Genomic DNA, 26,791 nt, shown 5'->3' with positions numbered 1-26,791 from the left:
AACTGCTGAGCCATCTCTCTAGCCTCTAGGATATGCATCCTTTGATAACACATTGGTGACTGATAAAAAAGTTAAATTTGCTATCCAAAATGCATACAGAGACCAACTTTAAGGCACAGAAATGCAAGATAAAAATCTGTCATTCCTCAGGGCTTGGGGCTAGACAGATGCCTCAGCAGTTAAGGGTGATTCTGCTTGTGAATGCATTGTATTCAATATTACATTCCCTACTCTTTGTAGTGTGTTACTAGTACTTGTCACTTTTATTAACTGTCATATATCACATATTCATTTATAAAGCAGTTGTTCTATAATTTCATTAACGTGCTATTGTAATGTCATCCGAGTTCTCTTAAGGTCCCTTGCTCCTGGTGCTATTAGACAACCATATAACATGACTTTATCTGAATTTCTCATAGTTTATATCCTGGGCAGGGGAAAGAGAGTAACTTACAAAGGCGAACACCCAGCCTCCCACATAAGGTGAACACCCAGAGCCCCATTCTGCTCTGTGGCTCAGCGGCTGGCCATTCCAGATCGCTTCTGTGCCTCACCCACAGTCTCCATTAACTTTCACCCATGCCTCGTGGGCCAGTGGTCTCGCCCTTGGTCAGTAAATGCCCCATCTCAAGTCCATGTGGGCGAGACACCGGGGCCATTTTTTTTTCAGCCACCACTGCCAAGATTGGGCCAATGCTCCTCCCTCTGTGGCTAACTCTCTACAGCTCCCCTTCTGTAGCTAACTCTCTGCAGCCAATTCTCCTCAGCAGGCCCTGTCCCTGGGAGGAACAAGTACCCCTCGGGACACATGTAATGATTACATATTTGTTCCATAGGCAGTTTTTAAATTTTTATTTTTTTAATTATTCACATTTTATGTGTATGAGTGTATTGCCTGCATATAGGTAGGTGCACCGATGTTGTGCAATGCCCACGGATGTCAGAAGAGGGTGTCAGATCCCCTGGAACTGAGTTACAGAAGGTTGTTAGCTGCCATGTAAGTACTGGGAACTGAACCCAGGGCCTCCTCAAAAGCAGCCAGTCCTCCTAACTGCTGAGCCATCTCTCCAGCCCCATAAACATTTTTTAAAAATATTTTTATTGTTTTTATTCTTATTATATGTGTATGTATGTATTGCCTGCATGTAGATAAGTGCACCCATGTCATGCAATGCCCGTAGAGGACAGAAGAGGCTGTCGGATCCCCTGGAATTGGAGTTATGGACAGTTGTTAGCTGCCAGGTGCTGGGATTCAAACCTGGGTCTTCTGCCAGAACAGCCAGTGTTCTTAACTGCTGAGCCATCTCTCCAGCCCCAAAATTTTTTTAACTTTTAATGATGATACTTTTAACTATTTTGACAGATATGTAGAGATACTTCTTTATGGTTTCAATTTTATTTCCTGTATGAATAGTGATATTGAACATCTTTCATGTGCTTATGTGCTACCTATATTTATTTTGCTCTAATTTTTATTGAATTTTTCAATTTTCATATAGTATAATTTGATGGTAATTAGATCCCCTCTTCTATCCTCACCTTACTGCCCCCCCCCCAATTTAATGTACTCTATTATATTTAGAAAGGCCTATAGAGTCTAATTTGTATCCTCAAATGTCCTTCAGTGTGAGCCCAACCACTGGAGCCTGCTTAACCTATCAAGAGTCCCATCTTTGAAAGGGACTTTCTTTCCCCCTCCCAGAAGCCACTGGCTGCCAGAAATTCCTTAGGTTGGGTTGGAATTTCTTACTCATTTCCCCATGACTATGCTGGGGTTTTGTCTGGTTTGAGCTTGCATGGAACTTATGCAAACTGTCATGATTGCTGTAAGTTCATATGAGTAACTGAGTCTGGAAAAACTCTATTTCCTTGTGGTCATCTCCCACCTCTGGGCCTTACAATGTTTCTGCTCCCCCTCTTCTGCAATGATCCGAGACTTGGGAAGCAGATGTTTGATATAGGTGTCCTAATCAGGGATAAGCACTCTGTAGTCTTTTGTTCTCAGTATATTGACCAGTTTGGGGTTTTTCTGTTAATCACCATCTGCTACATAAGGAAACTTTTCTAGTAAAAGTTGATTCATCAATCTATGGGGTAATAAGACATCAGGAGTAAGTTAACACTATAACTATTTAGAAAGCTGTCATTAGCTTCTCCCCTTTGCCCTGTGACCAGTCTAGCTTCAGGTTCCTAAGCCTGATATCAGTGTTAGGTATGGGCTCTATCCTGTGAAGCAGACCTTAAATCCAATTAGAGAGTAGTTGGCACATACCCTTAGTCGCAACACTCAGAAGGCAAAAGCAGGAAGAATTCCGTCAGTCTACATAGTAAGTTTCAGGACAGCCAGAGCCACATAGTGAGACTCTGTCTCAAAAAATTAAAAAACATATTTTTATTTCATTCATTATATATGTACATGCATGTGGGAGCACACGTGCCATGGTGCAAGTGCAGACGTCAGAGAACTTGTGGGAATTTGGTTCTTGCCTTTCACCTTTATGTGGTTCCAGGGATTGAACACAGGTTGTTAGGTTGACTTGAAAGGATGTTAATCCCTGAGCCATCTTGCTAGCTGATGTATTGAGTTTATATAATTTCCTGCAGGTAAAAAGTTATTTTGAACTTTAACCCTTAAAAGGGTTGTCCACCAAATCTGTAGATGCCACAATATGGCAGTAATACAATTGCTAGTGATTATAGAATTCGGATTTAAAGGACCTCAGAAGAGTGTGATAATGGGTTTAAAACCAGTACAGGCAGAACTTTAGCTCAAACATCAAATTGTGCTTTCTCTGGGAACTGTTCCATATGAGAACAAAACTGGAAGGACTGTAAGGTGACCTTCCAGTAGAGCCTAGAGGAAGAGAATAGGGCGCTAAAGATGTAGCTCAGATAGTTAGCATGTAGGAAGCAACAGTTCCCCAGTAAGGGCACAGAATCTGGATGTGGTGATGCATGTCTGTAATGTACATCTCTCCTGAAGTCAAGGCAGGAGGATCAGAAAATCAAGGTCATCCTTGGCTACATAATGACTTGCAGGCCAGCTGGGTCAGAGAGAGAGACAGAGACAGAGACAGAGACAGAGAGAGAGAGAAAGAGAGAGAGAGACAGGGTAGATATCTCAGAGGAAAGTCACTCAAGGGATGTGGCAAAGAATAGGCAATTAGGTTAGTAACTAGGAGAAACAAAGATTTTGAATACTGTTAGTTAATGAGTTCATATGTTCACTCATTCAACATGTTGAAGGTCTGCTTAGGTTTTTTATGATGTATAAAGGATGAGTATATATATATATGTAGGAATCAAAACCAGACATGGGTCCTGTCCTCAGGTAGATGACAAGCACAAGTGGAGGGAAATACTAAAGTCGATAAAGAATGTCATTTGAGCAAATTTATATAAGGCCTTTATTGTGCTGGCATCATTCTAAGCATTTTGCATATATGTTGAGGCTATTCTGTTATTATCTTTAGTTGACAGATGAGCAGCCTGGTGCACAGAAATGTTAGGTGACTTGCTAAAAGTCATCCTAATTATAAAATGGCTAAGTCCACATGCTTAACTGTTGTGTTTCATGCTGCCGTGGGATGAAGATGACTGGTAACAGGTAATGGATAGTGACTCTCACAAGTTCCCTTAGATGATCTTGAGCCACTGTCATTCAGCACTTGTTTATCTAAAAGTATTTATTGAGTGGTAGATGGCTCAAAGGGTAAAGGTGCTTGCTGACAAGTCTGATGATCTGAGTTCAATACTTAGAATCTACACAGTGGAAGGAAATAATTCCTGCAAGTTATTCTCTGGACTCCACATCCATGCCATGGCATATGTGTATCCTCTTCCCTTCTCTAAAGTAAATATATAAAGGAAAAAGAAATGAAAATGGATTTATTAAGGACCTTACTCTGGGACCAGCATTGGACTGGACAATGGGGACACAGAAATGAAGAAGACAAATTTAATCATTGCCCTCAAAGGAGCCTGCAGCCTAGCAGAGAAAGAAGATGGAGAATAAGTAACCAGAAAGGGGAAGCACAGAGGAATGGAAGCAGAGAGTCTGGAACTTTAGCCAAGAACAGAAAACAAAAGACTCCATCCTTGGTGTAGGTCTATGGGGGAGCAGGCGCCCAGGGGCTCTCCCACTCCTAGAGACACAGCAGTATATGTCATCTGCATGAGATGGAGCAAACACAAAACAAATTGTTTAGGGATTACAGAAAAGAAAGAAAGGGCCTCCTGCCCATGACGCCTACATCAGGGGCAACAACATCAGTCATGCAGAGGTATCCATGGTGGGAGGTAGTATGATCTGGAAGCTCTGAAGGGCTTTTACTGCAGCCGGTGAACATGGAAACCTCGGTGTAAGAAGGCAAAATAGGAGCTGGAAAGCTTCAGATGGCACATGGAGAGAGCTATTTGCATGTGCTCTCATGGGAGATGATTTCCACAGAGGCTAGAGGATGCACGGTAGAGGTCAACAGCACATTAGCTAAACATCAGACTACTAATTGTAATGTCATTTTAAAATATTTTATTTATTATTTTTATTTTACGTGTATGAGTGTATTGCCTGCATGTATGTGACTGCCTTGGTGATGTGCAGTGCCACAGAGGTCAGAAGAGGGTGTCAAATTTCCCTGGAACTGGAGCTAAAGACCGTCGCCATGTGGGTACTGGGAATCAAAGCCAGGTCCTATGCAAGAGTGCTCTTAACCGTGGAGCCATTTCTCCCGCCCTGTGATGTCATTTTAAAACCAGGTGGTGTGGTCTAGGAAGTGGAATTTAGAACAAAAATGAGGGGCTGGAGAGATGGCTCGGAGGTTAAGAGCACTGGTTGCTCTTGCAGAGGACCTGGGTTCAATTCTCAGCACTCACAGGACAGCTAACAACCATTTGTAACTCCAGTTCCATGGGATCTGATGCCCTCTTTTGGCCTCTGTGGACACTGCATCCATGTGGTAAACTCACATGCTGGCAAAACACTCATACACATAAGATAAAAATAAAGAAAAAAAATTAAAGTTAATGAAAAGATCTGTATAACTCAGTGGATAGGAGCACTTGCTGCTTTTGCAGAGAAGCTGAACTGGGTTCCTAGTACCCACATGGTGGCTCACAACCACCTGTAACTCCAGTCTTCTGGCATCCATGGGAACATACATTACATGCAGATACTCACATTTACAATTAAATATTTTTCAAATAGTTAAAAAAATAGAACAACAATAAATACAACATAAGGAAACAAAAGTCCTGTTTCTTGCAATTATAGAATGATATCGGGCAGCGTGTGGAAAAGCAGCTCCCCTGTTCTGGCTTGAATATGAAACATCCCTCAGAGCCCATATTTTGAATGCCTCCTCCAGAGCTGGTGTCACTATTTTGGAAAGTTATGGAAACTTTGGGAAGTGGGGACTCGCTGAAGGAAGTAGAGTACTGGAGGCATGACTTGAGGTGGTACTACATCCTAGTTCCCGCTTTCATCTGTTTTTTCTCATGACGTAAAGAGCTTCTGTCACACACTCCCATTACCATGATGTTCTACAACAGGCCCAGAAATATGAACCCAAATGACCATGGACCAAACCCTCTGAAACTGTAAGTGAAAATAAAAGCTAAAATAAATCTTTCACCCCTAAGTCATTTCTGTTAAGTAATTTGTCACAAAAACTACAAAGCTACTTACTATACTCCCCTACTATATATGAATACCATAAACTCTAGAACTTGTGACTATGGTCTAATTTGGTAAAAGGGTCTTTGCAGGTGTAATTTAGGATATCAAGATGAGATCATCCTGCATTACCCCAGAAGGTGTTAAATTAAATGGCAATCATCCTTATTAGAGATTGATAGAGAGCTCAGGAAGAAGAGAGCATACGAAGATGGAGCCAGAGACTGAAGTTACATGGCCACTAGCCAAGAACAGCTGCAATGACCAGAGACTGAAAAAGCAAGGCAGGATTCTTACAGAGTCATCAGAGAAAACGAAGCCCTGCCCACACCTTGATTTGAAGTTCTGTTCTCCAGAACTGAGAGAGAATAGTTATGGTTGAGTTAAGCCATGAACTCTGACGTAGTTTGTTACAGAGGCCCTGGAAAGTAATACAGAGACTCATGGCTTGGCAAAAGTGTATGTGAAAGCTATGTGGACAGACAATATGTTGTGAGTGATAAAGAAAGCAAAGGCAATTGTAGGTTTCAGCAATAAAAACAGATATAATAGAGGAATGTAATTGTTCTACTACATGGTGAACATATTGCTCTTTGCTCTTTTTAAAATTTTATGTCTTTTTATTTTATGTGTATGAATGTTATGCCTGCATGTATGTGTACCCATGTCATGGGGTGCCCGCAGAGGCTAGAAGAGGGTGTCAGATCCCCCGGAACTGGAGATATGGACAGTTGTTAGCCACCATGTGAGTGCTGGGATTTGAATCCGGGTCTTCTGTAAGAGCAGTGTTCTTAGCCGCTGAGCCATCTCACCAGCCCCTCTATGTGCTCTTAATTCCACTAAAAAAAATGTTTTTTGAGACAGAGTCTCCCTGTATTCCCAGCTGGCCTGGAATTTGCTATATAGACCAGGCTGGCCTCAATCTCACAGATATCTACCTGCTTCTGCTTCCTGAGTGCTGGGATTAAACTCATGCCTGGCTTAAAACTTCTTTTTTTAACATTTATTTGTTTATTATTTATTTATTTATTTAGTGTGGGCATGCACATGCCATGGAGCATCTGTGGTAGGAGACAACTTTCAGAAATCAGTTCTCTCCTTCCACCATGTGGGATCAAACTCAGTTAGGCTTGCTGGGCCTCTTAGTGCCATTGTTTAGGAATGTTTATTAGTCGCTTTTCTTGTCACCAGGACCAAAATACCTACCTAGCAAAAGCAAATTAAGGAAGGAAGGATTTATTTGGACTCACAATTCAAGAGTACAGTCCAGAATGGAAGTCTGAGGCAGCTGATTGGAGTAGCAGTCAGGAAACAGAGAGTGATGAATGATGGTGGTGCTCAGCTAGCTTTCTCCTTTGATTGCAGTACTGGATTTTAGACTACAGCATGGTCCGGCCAACTTTTAGGGTGGGTCTCCCCACCTTAATTATCCTAATCTAGAAGATCCCTCATAGACAGGCCTACAGGTTTGCCTCTTCCTGATTCTAGATCATGTCAATTTGACAATATGAAGCATCATAGAGTAACTGGTGAATGGTAGCTTAGCCAGAGACAGGTGATCAAGATGGTGCTGGTTCTAGAAAGCTTGCCATACAAAACATGAGTTAATAGCATTAGAAAGGAGGGTCCTAGAAAATGAATGGGAGGATGAACATGACAGAAAAGTTGATATTATGGTTTGTACCTGAAATGTCCCCCACAGGTTTATATATTGGAGGCTTGGGTGGCAGCTAATGGGTTTTTGCTTGTGATTGGATCCTGTGGGCCTTGAACTTATGAATCAATCTATGAATAGATTCATAATTTGATGGCCTTACTGATGTAAGGCAGAAAGAGTAGGAGTGAGGGGTGTGTCTTTGAAGGACATATCTTGTACTCTGCTCCTTTCCCCTTTCTGCATCCTATCTGCTATGAAGTCAGCAACGTTGCTCCATCACATGCTCACCATGTGGCCCCAAAACAATGGAACAAGTTGACTATGAATTCATGAAGCTATGAGCCTCTGAATTCATGAGTGAAAATAAATCCTTCCTTCTTTTAAACTGTTTTTCAGGGAATTTTCACAGCACTGATGATGTCATGTTATGCATTGCTTTAGGAACCAAAAGTGGGTCCAGCAGAGGGAAAGCCAACTGAAGAGAACTAACAATTGCTGTGTGTGTGTGTTGGTGTATGCACTGGTATCTGTGTGCATGTATTTGGAGGTCAGAGGACAACCTCGGGTGTCAAACCCTCTTCTGTCCTCCTCGGGCACTGCATAACACGGATACACTTACATACAGGCAGGCATAATACTCATACACATAAAATAAAAATAAATTAAAAAATAACTTCATTTTAAGTGAGCATGTGTGGCACAGCCTTTAATCCCAGCAATCAGAAGGTGGAAACAGGAGGATTGGAAGTTCGAAGTCATCTTCAGCTACATAGAAAGTTCAAGGATACCTGGGATACATACATAAGACCCAGTCATTAAAAAATAATAGATTAAAAATAAAATAGGGCTAGAGCTATGGGTCAGCAGTTAAGAGCACTGGCTGCTCTTGCAGAGGACCCAAGTTCGATTCTCAGCACCTACATGATGGCTAACAATTGTCCTTAACTCCAGTTCCAGGGGAATCTGACACCTTCTTTTGAAGGTGAGCATTGCATAACACAGGTGAACTCATACACATACAATAAAAATCATGAAGAAAAATTTAAAAATAAAATAGAATCAATCTTCAAGATCTCCTCACTCAGAGCCTTTCCCTCAGCATTTCCCATGCAGTGTTGGATCTAATTGGAAGAAAAGGGATAGTTTGAGGGCTAGTCAGCCACATGTGGGCAGCCAGAGGCAGTACCCTGGGTGGAGATGTTGGGCTACTGTGGAGTATGGTGGTGAAGGCAAACAGAATAATAAATGTCCCATGAAGTTTGTACAAAAGGGAAAAAATAAATAGGAAGGCAAGGGGGGGTGGTCTTTATCATTGGAGGCCTAACACAGGAAGCCGTGTAAGAGGTCGAGAGGCAAGAAGATCTGTATCTCAGCTATATGAAAGGATTCAACAGAGCTCCGGAGGCTTTGAGAGCAAGTTAAGTCTGTGCCGAAGCCCTTCCTGGGATCCAAAAACTTGGAATATATGGGACGAGTCAGATAATGAAGTAGGAAAACGAGGCAAAAGTAATAGTAAAAGAACTAATGGTTTAAGAGTGGTGGTTGATGCTCTGTTCACTGGGCCAGACAGCACTCTGGTCAAAAAAGAGGTCAATTCACCATGGACCTCAGGACTGGATGGAGCTTTCAGTGGCTTTGCTGAGCTCCATAGTGGGATGTGATTTTTGTAAGGTAGCAGAACGTTTTGCAGATCTGAACAATCCAGACCGTCATGTGAATCAAATTCATAAGGTGGTTATGCACTAAGCAGATGTGAATGGGGAAAAGAAAAACAGATCACGGATCCTCTCTAAGTTATTAAAAATGAGGCAAGATATGTGTCAAGCTGGAGTTCCTAGGAGAAAAAAAAAATTAAGAAAAAGGCAAATGATGTGCTTCTGAAGTTTTGGAAGTCAAAGAGTTCACCAAAGGGTTAAAAGAAATAGTGAGCAGAGCATGTTGGCACATGACTTTAATCCCAGTAGTCAGGAGGCAGAGACAGGATCTCTGAGTTCAAGGTGAGCCAGGGCTGCACAGTGAGACCCTGTCTCACCCCCCCCTCCCCCAAGGAGTGAAAGACAAGGAGGGTCAGGTGATTCCCAGCAATCTCTGCTATAGAGAAATGAGGTATTTTGGGGTGGGAACCACCCCAACCACTCCTCTGACAGGATGGCCAAGCTTGCCTGGAAGTGAGGCCATACATGGCTACCAGACACCTCATAATGAATTACAGATTCACTGGTCCACTATTAAAGTACAAAATACTTGGGCTTCGGCACATGCTGAAGCTGAGTGTACCTGAATTCATGGCAACACTCAAAAGCACCACGGGCACCATCATAGGACAACAGTGGCTGGATAAAGTGATAAAATAGTACAGGTAAAAACAAAAAAATCAAGCTTGTCCTAGTGTTGAGCAACAATATCCCAAAGTAATCTGTATTTCTGTCCTGCAAAAAAGTATGCTGGAGTGAAACTGTTCATCTAGCCTGGTTCTCATAGCAGCCAGGTGTGGCTGAGGGACAGAGAAGTGAGTGGCTACTGTTGCAGTTCAGTCTACCAGACCTCAGGTGGGGTGCAGCCAGGCAGGTGGGTACAGCCATTTCCACTTGGCCCTGGGTTAATCCAAACAGCTTGTGCCACCTCCCCTGAGCCCATGGGATTGGGGAAATGTGCAGAGGCTCCAATGGAGGTACCTCAGGATGAGGACGCCAGACAGTTGGCAGGACAGACAGAATCTTTGTACTGTATTGTTACCATCTAGGGGTTTCTGATCAGCATTGTTTTCCTTTTTCTCCACCAATTTAATAATTGAAAGGGAGGGAAAAAATCTCAAACACAACAGAAAGCAAGTAATGAGCTTTATTAAAGTGAAGAAACATACATACACAGAGTGGAGAGAGGACTGAGAAAACAAAAATCTTAGGAGGGCTTAGGCCTTTTAAGTGTTTTTGCTCGTATGGGGCAGGTCCCCCTCCTTTTATTATGGATTGATGAACTTAAAGAGAGCCCACAGCCCACAGCCCACAGCTGAATGAGAGATGTCCAGGTCTGGCCTTGGTCTTATCTAAACTAATCTGGACTAACTAGCCCAAAGGAGGCCTTGTGGGTGTGGGGAGAGCCTGCCAGGTCTTTGTCTCTGACCAAGAAGTAGCAGGAAGTGTTCCATCTTTATCACTCATCAATGGTCCTGTCTGCTTATCAGGAATTTAGTTCCTTACAGTATTAGACCTTGCTAATGTGCTTTTGGTATTCCCTTAGTTGCTGAATTCCAAGACCAATCTGCATTCATGTGGAGTGGTCAGCAGTGGCCCTTCAGAGTAGTTCCCTAAGGTTACTTTCACAGTTCCACTATTTGTCATGGAATGGTGGATCAAGACCTGGCTTTTCTAGCCTGTCCACCCTCTGTAAAAGGGTTTCATTACATAGATAATACAGTGCTAACCTCTGAGTGTTTTACAGATTTAGAAAAGGATCAAAAAGACATACAGGTACCCCTAAAGGAATGAAGATGAAAGAGCAAGCTACACAAGGTGCAAGGGCCAGTAAAATTCCTGAGTATTATGGTCCAGTAAATTGTGTATGATGCTGGGCAGTTATTGAGAAAATCCTACAATAGCCAGTGTCTGTATATGTAAAGGAGCTGCGGGTATTCTTGCAGCGCCTGGTATACTGATGACTTTTCATACTCCACCTTGCCCAAGCTCCCTGTCCTTTGTATAACTTGATAAAGAGGAGTGCCATATGCGACGGAGACAGAAAGGCTCAAGAGGCTTCTGAGAAGGCTAAGATCCTTATAGGACAGGCTAAATAGCTGTGTGCCCCATTTTCCCAGTTTTAGAAGTCACCAGAAGCTCAGAAGGCTATAAAGCTAGAGAAAAAAAATAACCCGAGCTAATAGTGACAGTAGGGTTTTGGACTTTGGCATGAAAAGCAGCAGAACCTTGGTACACAGTACTAGAACAGCTGTATATAAAGCATTACAATGGCAGAATCCATCACTGACCTCACCTCAATAACCATAAAAACAGCTTATTCAATTAATGGCTGGATTAAAGGCCTTCTGGAAGTCTCCTTTCTGGGGTGACATAAAACTCTACAAAGGTGGGATGCTTATCTACAGCAATGTGGTGTAGTGCCTGCAAGCCCTGACACCAATGCCATGTACACTGTCCTGGGACCACTGTCCTTTTAGGCCTCTCCAATAACTGAACCAATATCTAACCCAGATGAAGTGTTAAAAGAGACACCACTCATGCTTCTAGGTAGATGCCTGATCCACAGATCATACGAGGAGCACCAAACAGGAATGGGTAGCTGTAGCAATACAAGTGAACACAGACACCGTGTGGTTGGAGAAAAGTAGCCAATGGTTAAGGGCAGTATGTATAGACTCATGAGAGTTGGTCTGTACTGATAGTTGGCCTATATAGTGAGGCCTCAGTTAGTGGATGGCCCAATGGGAAAAGGAAAACTGGCAGGTGTTGAGTCAGCAACTGTGGGGTCAACATATGTGGAAAGAAATATAAAACAGAGTATAACAGGAATCAGAATCTCTGGTACTTTTCCATGTGGCAGCCCATAGCTCATTGAGTTCCTGGAAAACAGGAAGCAGATACCCTTACAGGCCATTTGCCCTCAGGTGCTACTAGAGGCTGCTCAAGTGGGATCACGTAAGTCTGGTCATAGAGGAGCCAACACCAGTTTGAAAATAACTAAAGCCCATGGCATTTCTATAAAATATTCTGATACATTACACGCCATCTAGCTAGGTGAAGCTGTTCTCAATTGAAGCCTCAGCAGATGGATGCTATGATGGAACATGTGCATAATTCAACTTGCCCCAATAAGGGACTGGACAAATAGACTACATAGGGTCTATGCCTTTCAGTGAAGGATGCAAATATGACTTCATCTATATGGTGGAGCAGACAGAGCAAGAAACTCATGGGTTTTACTTCAGTTCAGTTCTGTGGGGTCAGAGACAAGATAAAAAACTTAACTGAGCCTCTATTTGTAAGAATTTAATAATCTGCACATATATTTTGAAGATTAAATGAGGTATATAAAAGTACATTGTAAAATGCTATGTAATCTTCCCTGATGTTTATTATTTTAAAATTAACATTCTATAATTCACTGTTTAACTTATGTTTATAATCCTGGATTGATTGTAAAAATAGTGCATAAGATTTCCATACACCTTTTACCCAGATACCACCCCCCCCCAAAAAACATGATATATGGTTGGTTTAATCTCATACATCAGAAAATTAACACTGATGTGAGGCTGGGATGTATGTAGCTCAGCTAGATGGGTACTTACCAAACATGCACAAAGCCCTGAGTGATATTTCCAGCACCACATAAAACTAGGCATGGTGGTACATGCCTGTATTCTCAGCACTGGGGAGGTAGAGGCAGAAGGAACAGAAGTATCCAGGCCATGGCCAGTGGGACAGCTCAAAGGTACTTGTCATTAAGCCATAGAATCTGAATTCAAGCCCTGGGACTCACAAGGCAGAAGAGAACTGACTTCAACATGCCTGCTATGGCTTGTGCATATCCACACACACAGAAAAATAAATCTCAAAGTCAGCTTGGACTACATAGGGAGTCCACGACTAGCCTGGGCTACATGAGACCATGATCTTGATAATGCTGATAATCAACGTTGAAGGCTACATGTCTGTTATTACACACAAATACCCTTCAGTTGGGATTTGTCTTATGTTTTCTCATAGTTAATATTTTGGTTTATTTATTCATGCCATCAAGGGGTGGCATAATGGCAAGAATATAGTTTCCTAGTTAGATGCACAGACTAGTCACAACATCTAGATCCAAAATTTGGCTCAAACAGACCACATGACATTGGTTTTTGTGACTCAATGTCTTCATTTGGCATTTGGGGAAACAGTATGCATCTCCTAAGGCTGCTGGGATTAGTAAACAAGTGAAAATATATAATGTGGTTAGAACATCAAACATCGTTAGCTAAAATGAGGACCTTGGGTGTTCAGTGGCTTAACTAATAGGAAGTATGTCCCTGGCGGTCCATGAAGAGACCAAAGCAGCAGCAGGTGTTTTAGAAATGCTTATCCTTTGCTCTGATCTAGTCAAAGGGCAAGGGCCAAAGACCTACTGCCAACAGGAATGATGGCTCACCATGAGCTATACTGTTCATTTCAGCCACAGACCTGCTTCCAGTTCTTGGTCTCAAGACACTGGAGATCAGGACTTGCTTGACTCATGAAGGAATGTTTCTTTAGTACAATGGATGAGTGTACTAGGCATTAAGCTCTGGTTTCTTGCCCATTCATTGAAGGGGGGAAATGTGAATAAAAATGCAGTAAACCCAGTCCCCCCTTTTCTGATAACTATTCTCAGAACTCTGGCCTTCAGGCTTCATTAGTATGCAGCCAGCACTTCACCTATAGATGCATTCACTACATAACCATAGTGATAACCTCAGCCCCTAACCTCTGCATGTGTTTCTTGTTGAAGAGGCCAAACCACTCAGACCCTCACAACAGCTACGGCATTGGTCAACCTAAGGCAAAGAAGGGAGACAGAGAGAGAGCTGACCACTAGGTTGGACAGGGGAAGGGAAGAAATCCTGAAAAGACTGATTTTAAAAATTAGAAAGCATCTAATATACATCTATGAAAACTTGGTAAATGTTCATTATACAGTGAATTAAACGAGCCCTTAATGTAAAAATAACTACAATTCCACCTAAGGAGCAAATAACATTTTACAAAGCAATTTTGATTCTTTATCTCATTTAAATTCCACCATACTGAATAATATTTTACAGGTGAACAGAGGGCAGATAGGAATGGCTCTAAGTGGCTAAGTGGCAAAGCTGAAACTGTAACATGGGACTTGCCTCTGAATATACTACATTTCCCACTTAACACAAAAGAAAACATGGACTAAATAGAACTTAAAGACTAACAGGATTAAAAGGCTACCAAGAGGCAGGAGAGACGGCTTGGCAGTTACGAGCATTGATTGCTCTTGCAGAGGACCCAGGTTTGATACCCAGAACCCACATGTGGGCTAAGAACCATCCTTAACTCCACTCCAGTTCCAGGGTAATCTGACATCCCCTTCTGACCTCCATTATACTGCATGACATGAGTGCACTCACATACATGCAGGCATACACATAAAATTAAATTGTCTTTTGAGACAGGGTCTCCCTGTAGCCCCAGCTGTCCTGGAACTCACTATGTAGACCAGGCTGGCCTTGAACTCACAAAGATCTACCTGCCTCTGCCTCCCAAGTGTTCATATTAAAGGCATGCACCACCACCACACCCGGCAATATATATATATTTTTAAAGGCTACCAAAACACAGAGACTAAGTGTAAAATACAACACAACCAGTTTTGGTGGAGCAATTGTTTCTTTTTTCTTTTTGAGACATCACTATCCTGTCAGGCCTAGAACTCGTTATACAGACCAGGCTGACCTGGAACTCAAAAAGATCTGCTTGCCTCTGCCTTGAGAATGCTGGGGTTAAAGGAGTGAGTACACCTCCACACCTTACACAATTGGTTTGTTAACAGGCAAGGACAGTGGGGCTTTTCCAGAAAAGGGTCTTCCACAAGGGTCTGAGTGTAGCCTGAGCAATAGGAGGAGGAATGGGGGAAGGCACACGTATGTGCACCTTTGGGACTAGCTTTCAAGCTATTGTAAAAGTCATTCATCCTCTGCTACTTAAGAACCAGTTTCAACGGGCTGAAGATATGTATTACACAGAATACACATCACATTCCCTTCAGTGTGTGAGGAACAGCAAAAATGTATGCTGCAAACTTTTAATATGCATTTGTGGAGCCAGTTAGGGTTTTGTAGGTATTTGTTTGTTTGCTTGTTTTTTTGGTGCTAGAGATCAAATCTAAGACCTTGTGTATGCTAAGTACACACTGGACAACTAAGCTACATCCCGATTGGACCTTTATTTATGTGATTTTAAGATATGGTCTTGGGGCTGGAGAGATGGCTTAGTGGTTAAGAGCACTGACTGCTCTTGCAGAGGACCTGGGTTCAATTCCCAGCACCCACATAGAAGCTATGAACCGTCTTTAAGTCCAGTTCCAGGGAAATCTGAAACCCTCTTCTGACCTCCGCAGCACTGTATCACATGGGTGCACTTGCATACATGCATGCAATATGTTCATACACATAAAATAAAAATAATAAATAAAATTTTTTAAAAAGATATGGTCTTATTAAAAACCCCTACAAATACCTTATCCTCCCCAAATTGGGTACTGCTATAAAATGTCATTTGAAGCCGGGCGTGGTGGCACAAGCCTTTAATCCCAGCACTGGGGAGGCAGAGGCAGGCAGATCTCTGTGAGTTCAAAGCCAGCCTAGTCTACATAGTGAGTTCCAGGACAGCTGGGGCTACAGGGAGACACTCTCTCAAAAAGATCCCCCCCCCAAAAAATGTCATTTGAATTCATGTATAGTCAACCTTTTGTGAAATGTGAATGCAAACAGGATATTAGATACTTACTTCCTGTCACTAAATTGCTTCCATGTAATTTTGATGTTAAATTGACACTTTTCAAAAACCAGTCTCAAAATTCAATTGTATCATACCAAAGTTTATTTATTACATTAAACAAAAACTTCTGTAATGAAAAAAGGCAAGTCGCATTCATAAAAGATGGCATTCACGTTCATTTTAGAAAGCAACAAAGTAGATGTAAAAAATTGCTTAAGTGAAAAATGTAATATTGCAGTTCCATTTTACAAGCTGAAAAATGATTTTGTCAACACTTGCATAAAATCCGCACATTTATATACTGCATGTTATTTTAAAAAGTCCATCACTAAGTTATGAATCTGCAAATTTAGGCTTACATTTATACTGTTGCTGGTGTATATGTTATAGATATGGAATGAATATTTTCAGTTTAAGAGGCAACATCTTTAAACAATAGACAACAGTTGGGAAAATAACAAGGACATTTTGACACGCCAAAATTATTTAAATTACAGGAATATCATCCTACTGTTAGATTTCCTGCCTTCCTCTGTCATAAGAGTAGTTAGACTGTAGTGCTAGAATATTGGATGGCTCATGTCAAGTTATTTTATCTACTAATCCCACGCTAGACATGCTTTAAACCATTAATAAAAATACCTTTCAAAGGCAGGTTCCTCTGAGTGGAGCTGCAGTATACAGTGTAATGTGTAGCTCAGATATGACTCTAAATTCCCATATTGCTCATCTAGTTCTTTCTCTTGCTGTAACACTTGTTATATGTAACCAGTTTTATTTCTACTATTTTGGATATTCTGATTGTGTCAACTGCTCAATAGTTCTGCATTAACCAAGCCTCTCTATCTGGCTCTTATCTGTATTCACAGTCCCTATAGTTCTGATGTAAAACAATAACATAAAGCAACAACTATGCCGCCAACAACAACAAACAGCAAAGCTTTCCTGGGTTAGATTTTTTTTTAGCTCTTTGGAATAAGCAAAGAATAGAAAGACTTTGCCTTCAGCAGATCACCTCAAACACAAGCTATGACAATACAATACACTGAAGCAAGTTGTGAATAACATCTAACAAAATACTCAAAAATAATACTGATAGGTGAGAACAAATTAAATTAAGTAATTATGGAATGGTTTCTGGTAACTGAAATTATGACCTTTTAAGAATTTAAGAAAAATTACACCTAAACATTAACACAATATATACACATACATATACGCATATATATATATATATATATATGCATACACACATACATACACACACACGCACGAATCAAATGTGCCATATGGACTATATAAATATATTGGAATAGAATGAATATAATACTTTCCAAAATCAAGGTATAATATAAACATTAAATAGTACAGGCATGTCAAAAAGACAAAAATGGAAATTAATAGAAAGATATTTTTCTAAAGACCTTTGTAGCCTAGTTACCAAATATGTTCCTTTTAGAGAATAAAGACGTTTCACATTGACTTTTGTGTTTTAAGTGAACTCATTAGGGGCTAAAACCTCTTTCTAGTGCAGCAAGTTGAGGACCTTATTAAGGTCAATTTCATAGTTTATAATTAGATCACTTCCCTTGCCCAGTTAGCTATAGGAGACATTCATGTTTGTAGAGTCATGGCTCTACAGGTTGAACCGCTTTGGGATGGATCTCTCCTCTTCCCAAATTGGCAACTTAAAAGAAAAAAGTGCTGTATGTAGGCACAAAGACAACCTATTTCAAAGAAAAACCGTTAGTACTTTAAAATAAGCTATCCTTCCTCTCTTCTCAACATAAAATTATAAAAGGCTGATATTCAGAATGGCCTTTATTTTGTATAAATCTTTTATCCACCTTACCTCAGATACCAGCAAAATTCATGTTGGAAATATCTGTTTAACTGCCTAATTATTTTGAGGCACTACTAAGTAACTGAAATGTTTTATGTTCAAGTCTAGTAGTCTTAAATACATAAGTGTTTAATTCAGAAGAAAATATACAAAATAAACTTTTTTCCCCTGTTCCCACAATAATACCGAGTTAACAGTTCTACACAAAGTGTTCAAGGTATGTTTTGGCAAAGATGTTCTACCAAGACAATTAGCCTATGGTTGAACAGAAGATGAACTATTTTGTCTGATATGTTAGTATCACTTAGTCCTTCTGTATTTTCAAGTATTCCTTGTGTGTGTTTGAAAAAGAATTAAGATAATCATTCAGCAGGGACAAGAAATGCAATACAAAGAGCTTATGTCTTCTGCCAGGCAAAAAAGTAATACTGTATTAGCAAACTCTGTTCATTCCCATCGCATAACTTCTATTTTATACTACTATATTTAAATCCATTCACATAGCCAGTGGGTTAAAAGAGTGCCCATCTGGTAGTTAGTCTATCTAAATCCAGAATTCGAAGTATTCTTACTTTTAACTTTCATACAATTCTTAACTTTGGCCATAATGGCTACTTACAATAACTGTAAATGCTTAGGAGGGTTATTTGGTATTTTAATGAACATTTATTCTGAATCCTAGAGATGAGAGTGGTTTTGTTGCATATTAAGTATCCTGAGTTGATAACTTTTGTAGTTGTTCCTTCATGCTTTCTTTTTTAGCTGCAAGGACGGTCAACGTGTTTGTAGGACAATAACATAGGCAGTTCAAGATTCGAATTCTGAAAAGGTTAAAATATAGAAAGTTAATTTTGGTAATAAACCATCTGTTTAACATTTTAAAAAATTAGCCAAGTAGTAAAATTTGTTATGAAATTAAAGCAACTGTTTCAACAAAAGTGCCGAGTTTTATTCACATGCAGGAGGGGAAAAAGAGTGATACAATAAGCAGATTTATAATCCTTTCTTCATTTGTCAGCTGAATAGATTCAGGCTTGCTCTCTGCTTTTGGATTGCTCCAGGGTTCTCCTAGCAGCTTTTACCACTGGGGTTATCTATCAGTCAGGGAACTGCTGAACACAGGAACATTATCTTTTATTCTCCAGCCTCTAGTATAATGCCTGGCACATGGAAGATGCTCAGGACATGTTGAATGGATGGCTTAATTTTTTGGATGTGTGAATTTTTTGATGTGTGTGTGTCTGTGCATGGGTGTGCACATGCATGTAGGGGGCCAGAAGTCAACCTCCTCAGTCATGCTTGGGTGCAGTTCACCTTGTTTTTTGAGACATGCTTTTTCAATTAGACCCGGGACTTGCCAATTAGACTAGACTTGCCAGTGAACTCCAGTCTTGTTTCTGCCCTTCCAGCACTAGGATTACAAGTATAACACTATGTCTGACTTTTTATGTGGGTGCTGAGAATTGAACTTGGGTTCCCATGTTTGCACAGCCAGCACTTTACTAAGCTATCTGACTAGCCCCTGGGTGTGTCAATTTTAAAGGCATAGTTCAGTTGGAAAGGTTTCTGTGAAAATATCCCTTTACTAAAGCATCCCTCCTATTTTCATACCGTTAAAGTTATTTTTCTTTTTCACAGATCATGTACTATGAGTCAAACAACTATTTTTTTTTCTTATTCACCATCTATTGAGAAGAATCCAAGAAATTGCACTAATAAAGCTATAGATTCTTCTCTCTCCTCTAACCATCATTACATGCTGTGATCAGGATGGGGATATACAGACAATCTGATCATTGAATATAAGACTAAAGTTATATATCATAAGAGGTAACATATCTTTGATTCTCCACTTTAAAACTCAAGTTTTAAAATATTTATTCTCTCTCTCTCTCTCTCTCTCTCTCTCTCTCTCTCTCTCTGTTTTTTCTCTCTGTGTGTGTGTGTGTGTGTGTGTGTATTCTACGGCATGTGTGTGGTGGTAGAGGACAACATTCAGGAGTCAGTTCTTTCCTCTCACCATGTGGGTCTTGGGGATTGTCAGGCTTGGTAGCAAATGCCTTTATCCAATGAGCCATCCTGCTGAACCACAGTATTGGAAGGCCTTAAAGAGAATGTTATTTCGTTATCATTCTGGGACACCTTTCCTGCCATGATTGGACTATAAGTCCATTCGAATACCCTCAATTTCTACTTCTGTTCCTCAGTCTTCAGAACCACTTATTAGGTCTTCAGGTCATAGTGCCTTTAACTAAAATAAAGGTTGTCATTCACACTGAGAACATATGAAAGGAATCAGGTTATTCCCTTGCCAATCAAGGAAGAAACTCAGTGGCTAAATTGCCAAATATTTTCCTTGGAGGAGAGATAATGCCACGTGAAATCAATTCCTAGAAAAAACAACTACATTAAAATGAATCAATTTTTCTTAACCTTCCTGAGTTCTAGATATTGTAGGAGGTGTGGCCCTGGAGAGACCAAAAGCAGTGGCAGTGTCTGCTACCCAGCACAGACCCCAATCCACAGATCAAGCTAAAGAAAGCAATCCAGGGGGATACTAAATAAATGAGAAACACTATGGCTAAAATGCATGTTATAGCTGAGGACAAGGAAATCTGGAACAAAAGGGTCAAAAACTTTGAAAGGTACTAAGAAGTAGATTCATTACTAAGGAGAAACACATGTAGGCAGAGCCATTCAAAACAGGAAATATATGCTGATGGCAGCAAAAGGGATTTGCTTCCAAAATAATACAGATACAGAATATGATGAACTACAAGAGGTAAAAGAACCAACAAGTACAATATGCTAATTCAATTTTTATTATTTCCAGAAGAGGAATAAACAGCTGACAAAAATGGGCTTAAAGTAGACTAACAGATTAAAAGTAAATTGACCCAGAATTTTATTCATGCCATCACTAATTTCTATGTGTACATAAAAATCAGCCCTGCTGCAAATTGTACATTTTAGTTTCTAAACAGACAAGCTTATAAGCTTCATTCATGAATTACTCCAAGTTTTCATGGATGGATAAAATACCTTTCAAGATCTGGAGTGCCAGAGGCCACTGAAGTAGGAAATTCAGAGTGCACATGAAAAGAATCATTCCAAGTTCAAGGGTTCCTTTCATGGTAAATTAATTCCCCTCAAATCATTGTGAGGTAAATGAAACAATATTTTATAAAAATGTTTGAAGCATGAATTATGAAACATCTTATTTCATTAAGCATGCATCCCCCTGAATGGCTAGGAAAGATTTTACCTCTGAGAGTTGAAACATTTAGCTTGGATAAAACTTGACATTAAAAACATTATGATTAGAATAGACTGGATCATTAACATATATTTGGGGCTTAGAAATTTACAAGGACACATTAAGTATATACCTTCAAACACACAGACACAGCACATAAAGGTACAATACAAACACATTTGATTATTTTCACGTAGTTTCCAAACAACATGCAATGCTAAACTGACTTGATATTATACAGATGCAATTTTGGAATATTTATTTTCAATTTTCCAAATGATCTTCCTAAGCCAAAATTATATTTTCTGATCAGTATCAAACATTTTCACATGATGGTACAGACATGACAATTTGCCACTCACAAATTGAATACACAGTATTAACATTCGGCTCTGAAAAATGTCTAATATTTCATTAAGGGCTTCAGCAAATTTAAAATGTATATTTTCTCCATATTCCAAGCAATGCATCTTTATATTTTTTGCAAAGAATATAAAGTTCACCACACCAACAGCGGAGAAAATTTAGAGAGTGATATTTCATTTTTTTCTTTATAATGCTGTTAATCTGCTTTTATTGTTAAAGCCAGCCCACTTGTTTAACACTAGGTACCTGTTACAATATATTAGATTCATCTGAGAATGTTCGTAAAAGAAGTGGTCTGACTGAAGGTCTGGAGGATAATGAGTCAGATGCCCTTCTACCGCTCAGATTTCTCTGTAATAGTGAGGCAAAGATACTTAAAGCATGTGAAGATAGGTTAACCTACCTGGTGACAAAAATGTAGAAGAAAAGATAAATCATTTTCTACAAACTAGACTTCTGGCCAAAAAGTACAAATGATTTTATTATATTGAAAATTTATAATATTCAAGTGAATACATTTAGTCTAAGAAAGTCTTTAATTCAAACTGGATTTTATGGTAGAGGTACATAGATATTAGTAGTATGAGGCGAATTTGGGTTTTTGAAATGGCACTGGTAGGTTATATGGTAAGATGAGTCAATATGGCTTGATTAGGGAACCTTACCATCCTTTTGGTGAACACCTCTGAGAGTTGTGCCGGTGCTGTGAGTGTGTCAAACAAGGAGAAATTTGTGCAAAGCATTCTTATCCTGGTGAACAGACTAATTCTAATACATCACAGCTTCTACTGCATACCCAGTGGAAGAAATTAGTTATAGTCCAAACTTTTGAAAATTACTTCCTCTCCAGTGAGACATTCAGAAGGTGAACGAATGAATAAAAGAAAATGACAAAATACTCTAAGTATCAATAGAAGATATAAAAATGAGTCATGAGAAGTAATTTTTCATAAAGAATCAGAAAATGGTGTCAGGCAATGAGAATGCAAGCAAGTTGGGACATTAAGAAAGGAAATCACCTTATTCACTCCAAGAGAAACTGTGATTGCTGGAAGTTTGAGAAAGCATGAAGATAGTAGATGTTCCTGAGGAAGGGAGGCGTTTCGTTACCTTGTTCACAATTGCACAAAAGGTGGAAAATTGCAGTAGAAAAGAGAAAAATGTAGAAACCATAAAAAGAAGGAAAAAAAGAAAAGAAAAAAGTAAATATTCTCTTAGATGTAAAACATTTAAAAAGAAACCTTGAGAACTGGAAGTACAAATGACATGTTAGTTTTGAAGACGTTACTTCCTAAAGTAAAAGTAGAGCTAGAAATAGTTGATTTAATTTATTATATGTGTCAGCTACAATTTTCTGTATACCAATTAAAAATTGTTTTGTTAATGGAAATGTATTATTTTAAGAAAACTAATTCTAAACTCTGCTTCTTGTTAAAATAAGGCTAATCTTTAATCATTACTTCACTATCTTATATTTATTTCAAATCCATGTCAGAGAACTATGTTCAAGGTCCATCACCAATTACTACTCTACCTGAAGTAACTCTCTCTTATCCAGTTGCACAGACACATTATGGGGGAACTGACTGTTCTTGGGTAGCTGTTAAAAATCTAATCAAAACTAATATAATGAGAAAATATTTGGTGATGCCACCATCTATTTGCCTCTGAGTTAATGGTTAATGTCCTTTCTTCTAGAACAATCTCTTCAGTTTCCTTATTTTTCATATGAGACCTCTTAAAAAAGGTAGGCTACATTTTTCATAGGTAATGTACAAATTTTTCAAAGTAAAAAAATTCAAAATTGAAAAAAGTTAGAAAACCTAAGAGATGTTTTCTCTCTTCTTCTGTGCCTGAAATTATAGCATAATTTACAGTTGGCTTTCTCATTATCCATCCAAAACAGAAGGTGGGTGGTCAACTGTGGATGGGGATGAGTCCAACAACTCTGCTAATCAAGATAACCCATATTAGTCAGGTATGGTGGTACGTAACGACAATCATATCATTCAGGAGTCTGAGGCAGAAGGATCACTATGAATCTGACACTAGCCTTGGTTAGAAAGAGAGACTATCTCAAAAAACGCAAATCAACGAAACAGCTAACCAATCAGAATATTACTTCTTAGTTACTAAAGAAAATAGGCTTAGGAAAATAAAGCAGTTCAAGCGATGTATGTATCCAGTAGAATTTAATAATCCAAACTTATTAAATATAAGTACTTTCTTTTATGTGTTTTGATATAAATATACTTCTATTTACATTTTACCTTAAATGGAGAAAGTTCATGAGACATGTTGGTAGCATACAAATTACCAATCGATAAAACTAAAGAAATATTTTAGATTGTGAGGAAAAAAATGATTCCATTTTCTATTTTGTGGGCAAAACCTTTGCAACAAGAATGATAGAAATTACCCTACTTCCAAGTTTAGTGTGCAAGCCTATCTATTTAAATTCTACAGCTATAAGCATACTTTAGGTTCAAAACTTGTATCCAACCATAAAAGAGAAAAGTATTAGAGAAAGCAGGAATTTCAGGGGCTAATAGATTAGTTATTAAGAGATATTTTATAAAGAAAAAAAGGAAATATGAAAGTACAGAAAGTAGCAGAAAGCATGAAAACAGTATCTAAAACAATAAAAAACTGATATAGATAGCAATTGGTAGTGGTAAGGAGGACAGGTAATAATGAGCTGAAACAGTGTGAAACTTCCATATTCCTTTGCAGTTATCAATAAAGCTTTGAAACCAGATTAGTAGTATGCCAAAAAGGCCACTGGATAAGGCTCATCTCATTCATTACAACAATATGATTTAGCTTTATTTTTGCTAATTTATTCTTCAGGGTTACTGTTCTCTGAACTCATGGTTGTATATGACACTGTTAATACTAGTCATCTTTATTATAATATATATTATAATATATTCTTTAAATTAAAAAAATATTCTTATTGTATATGTATGAGTGTATTGCTTGTATTAATTTAAGTGCACTGGTGTTATGCAAGGCTTGAGGAGGTCAGAAGAGAGCATCAGATTCCCCAGGGACTGGAGTTATGGACAAGAAGAGTTGTTAGCCACCATGCAGGTGCTGGGAATCAAATCCAGGTCTTCTGCAAGAGCAGCCAGTGCTCTTAACCACTGAGGCATCTCTCTAAGCCCTGCAATTTATTCTTAAAATGTTTCATTTTCCAAAATTTCCAAACACTCTTCCTGTCTTCTCCTCTTAAAGAGTCTCATACCTATATAAGTATCAGAATATTTATTCTGATGTGTAGACATCTTACACTAGGCATGGTGATGTTGCTGGGACCATTCCTACTAATTAGAAGAGGCTTCCCATGTCTAGCAGGCAATCAAGACTCACTTTTGATTGTAGTAGATTACAAGAGAATATATTATATAAGGGCAGTTGGAAAATCTCCCTGCTGGAAATGAGTAGTATTATTTACTACTTGGCTAGAAGGTACAGGTGTATTTCAATGATTGACAAACAGGCCATGATTGTAAATAGGAAATACAGCGTTATGAAATAGTCCAAATCCTAAGTGTCCAACTCCTCTCAAGTGTTATCTTGTGGTTTTACTGTTCAGTATTCAATGGTAGTTCCATCATACACTGTCAGAAGTATGGCTAAACAGTGTTGCCACTTCATAAGCTAAAGAAAACCTCTACTGTTGCCTTAACTTTTTAAATTAATTTTCATTTGATGTGCATCAGTGTTTTTCCCACATGTATAGAAGTGCATCATGTGCATGCAATGCCTGCAGAGGCCAAAAGTGGGCATCGAATGCCTTGGATCTGGAGTAACTAATGGGTGTTAGCCACCATGTGAGTGCTGGAAACTGAAACCAATTCCTCTGCAAGAGTAGCCAGTGCTCTTAACCACTGAGACATCCCTCCAGTCCTCTACTGTTCATAAAAAAAATGTAGCTTTAGAACAAAAATTAACCTCTTTACTGAAAATTTAGCTGAGAGGTATGTGGCTGAACTACAACTTTTGAATTAAGTAATTTAAGAGAGCCTAATTTTCAAAGATAGTGTTCTTTAAAAAACAAAAACCAGGGGGCTGGAGAGATGGCTCAGCAGATAAGAACACTGTTCTTGCAGAAGACCCGGGTTTGAATCTCAGCACCCACATGGCAGCTAACAATGTAACTCCAGTTCCAGGGGATCTCACAGCTTCTTCTGTCCTCCACAAGCTTTGCACATCATGGGTGCACTTACCTACATGCAGGCAACACAAACATACACATAAAATAAAAATAGTAAGTAAAGCATTTAAAAAATAAATAAAATAAAAAACAAAAAACATCTATTGAGATGACCATGTGGCTCTTGTCTTTGAGACCATTTATATGATTTGTGATGTTTACTGACTTATGTATATCAAACAATCCCTGCATCTCTGGGATAAAGCCAACTTGATCATGGTGGATGATCTTTTTGATGTGTGTCTGTATGCAGTTTGCAAGTATTTTGTTGAGAATTTATGCATCTGTGTTCATTAAGGATATGGGTCTATAGTTTTCTTTTTTTGGTTATATCTTTACCTGGCTTTGGTATTAGAGTGATGCTGGCTTTATAGAAGTAATTTGGAAGTTCTCCCTCCATTTCTATCTTTTTGAATAAATTAAGTAGTATTGGATGTAGATCACCTTTAAATATTTGATAGAATTCTGCTGTAAATCCATCTGTTCTTGGACTTGTTTTAGTTGGGAGGTTTGGTATTACTGTTTCAATTTCTTTTTGTGCTATGGGTCTGTTTAAGCTGTTAATCTCTTAGTTTAGTTTTGGTGGTTCCCAAGACTTTAGATATCCATCCATTTCTTTTAGGTTTTCAAATTTAGAAGCATATAGGCTTTTTAAGTATTATCTTATAATGTTCTGCATCTTTCTGGTGTCTGTTGTGGTATTTCCCCTTTCATCTCCGATTTTGTTGATTTGGAGGTGCTCTTTCTTTCTTTTGGTTAACTGGGCTAATGGTCTGTCAATCTTGTTTATCTTTTCAAAGAACCAGCTCTTAGATCGGTTGATTCTTGTTTTGTTTCAATTTCACCAATTTCTGCCCTGATTTTTGTTATTTCTTCTTGTCTTCTGGGTTTGGGTTTCATTTGTTGTTGCTCTTCCAGTGTCTTGAGTTGCAATGTTAAGTCATTTATTTGTGTTCTTTCCAATTTTTTGATGTAGGCACTTAGAGGTATAAACTTCCCTCTAAGGACTGCTTTCATTGTGTCCCAGAGGTTTTGTTGTGTTGTATTGTCCTTTTCATTTAGTTCCAGGAATACTTTTATTTCTCTCTTAATTTCTGTTTTGATCCATTTATCATTCAGGAGTGTGTTGTTTAATCTCCATGTGTTCATGTGGTGATTAGGGCTTCTTCTTGTGTTGATTATAAGGTTTACTGCATTGTGGTCTGATAGAATGCATGGAATTATTTCAATCTTTTTGTATTTGTTGAGGTTTGTTTTGTGCCCTAGTATATG

At 39.1% G+C, this 26,791-nt stretch overlaps 1 protein-coding gene across 7 annotated transcripts in view; it reads right to left on the bottom strand.

Annotated features, from left to right (window-relative positions):
* Positions 1 to 15,914: 15,914 nt before the first annotated feature.
* Positions 15,915 to 26,791, bottom strand: part of Atp11c (ATPase phospholipid transporting 11C) — a 261,713-nt gene continuing 250,836 nt past the window's right edge. For 6 of the 7 annotated variants that reach the window (XM_029558010.1, XM_029558009.1, XM_029558011.1 and 3 more), the window contains 2 exons: positions 21,547 to 21,651; positions 15,915 to 18,499 (listed from right to left, as the gene is read on the bottom strand). In XM_029558010.1, the coding sequence (XP_029413870.1) occupies positions 21,550 to 21,651 (102 nt within the window). In that variant the 3' untranslated portion in view covers positions 15,915 to 18,499; positions 21,547 to 21,549. The remainder of the gene's footprint in view (positions 18,500 to 21,546; positions 21,652 to 26,791) is intronic. The other variant, XM_029558013.1, reaches the window with a different exon arrangement.

Source organism: Nannospalax galili, unplaced genomic scaffold (genome assembly GCF_000622305.1).
Source record: "Nannospalax galili isolate Female #2095 unplaced genomic scaffold, S.galili_v1.0 scaffold167, whole genome shotgun sequence".
Classification (NCBI taxonomy): domain Eukaryota; kingdom Metazoa; phylum Chordata; class Mammalia; order Rodentia; family Spalacidae; genus Nannospalax; species Nannospalax galili.
Note: the sequence above shows the minus strand (reverse complement) of the source record. Positions and strands in the feature narration are given on the sequence as shown.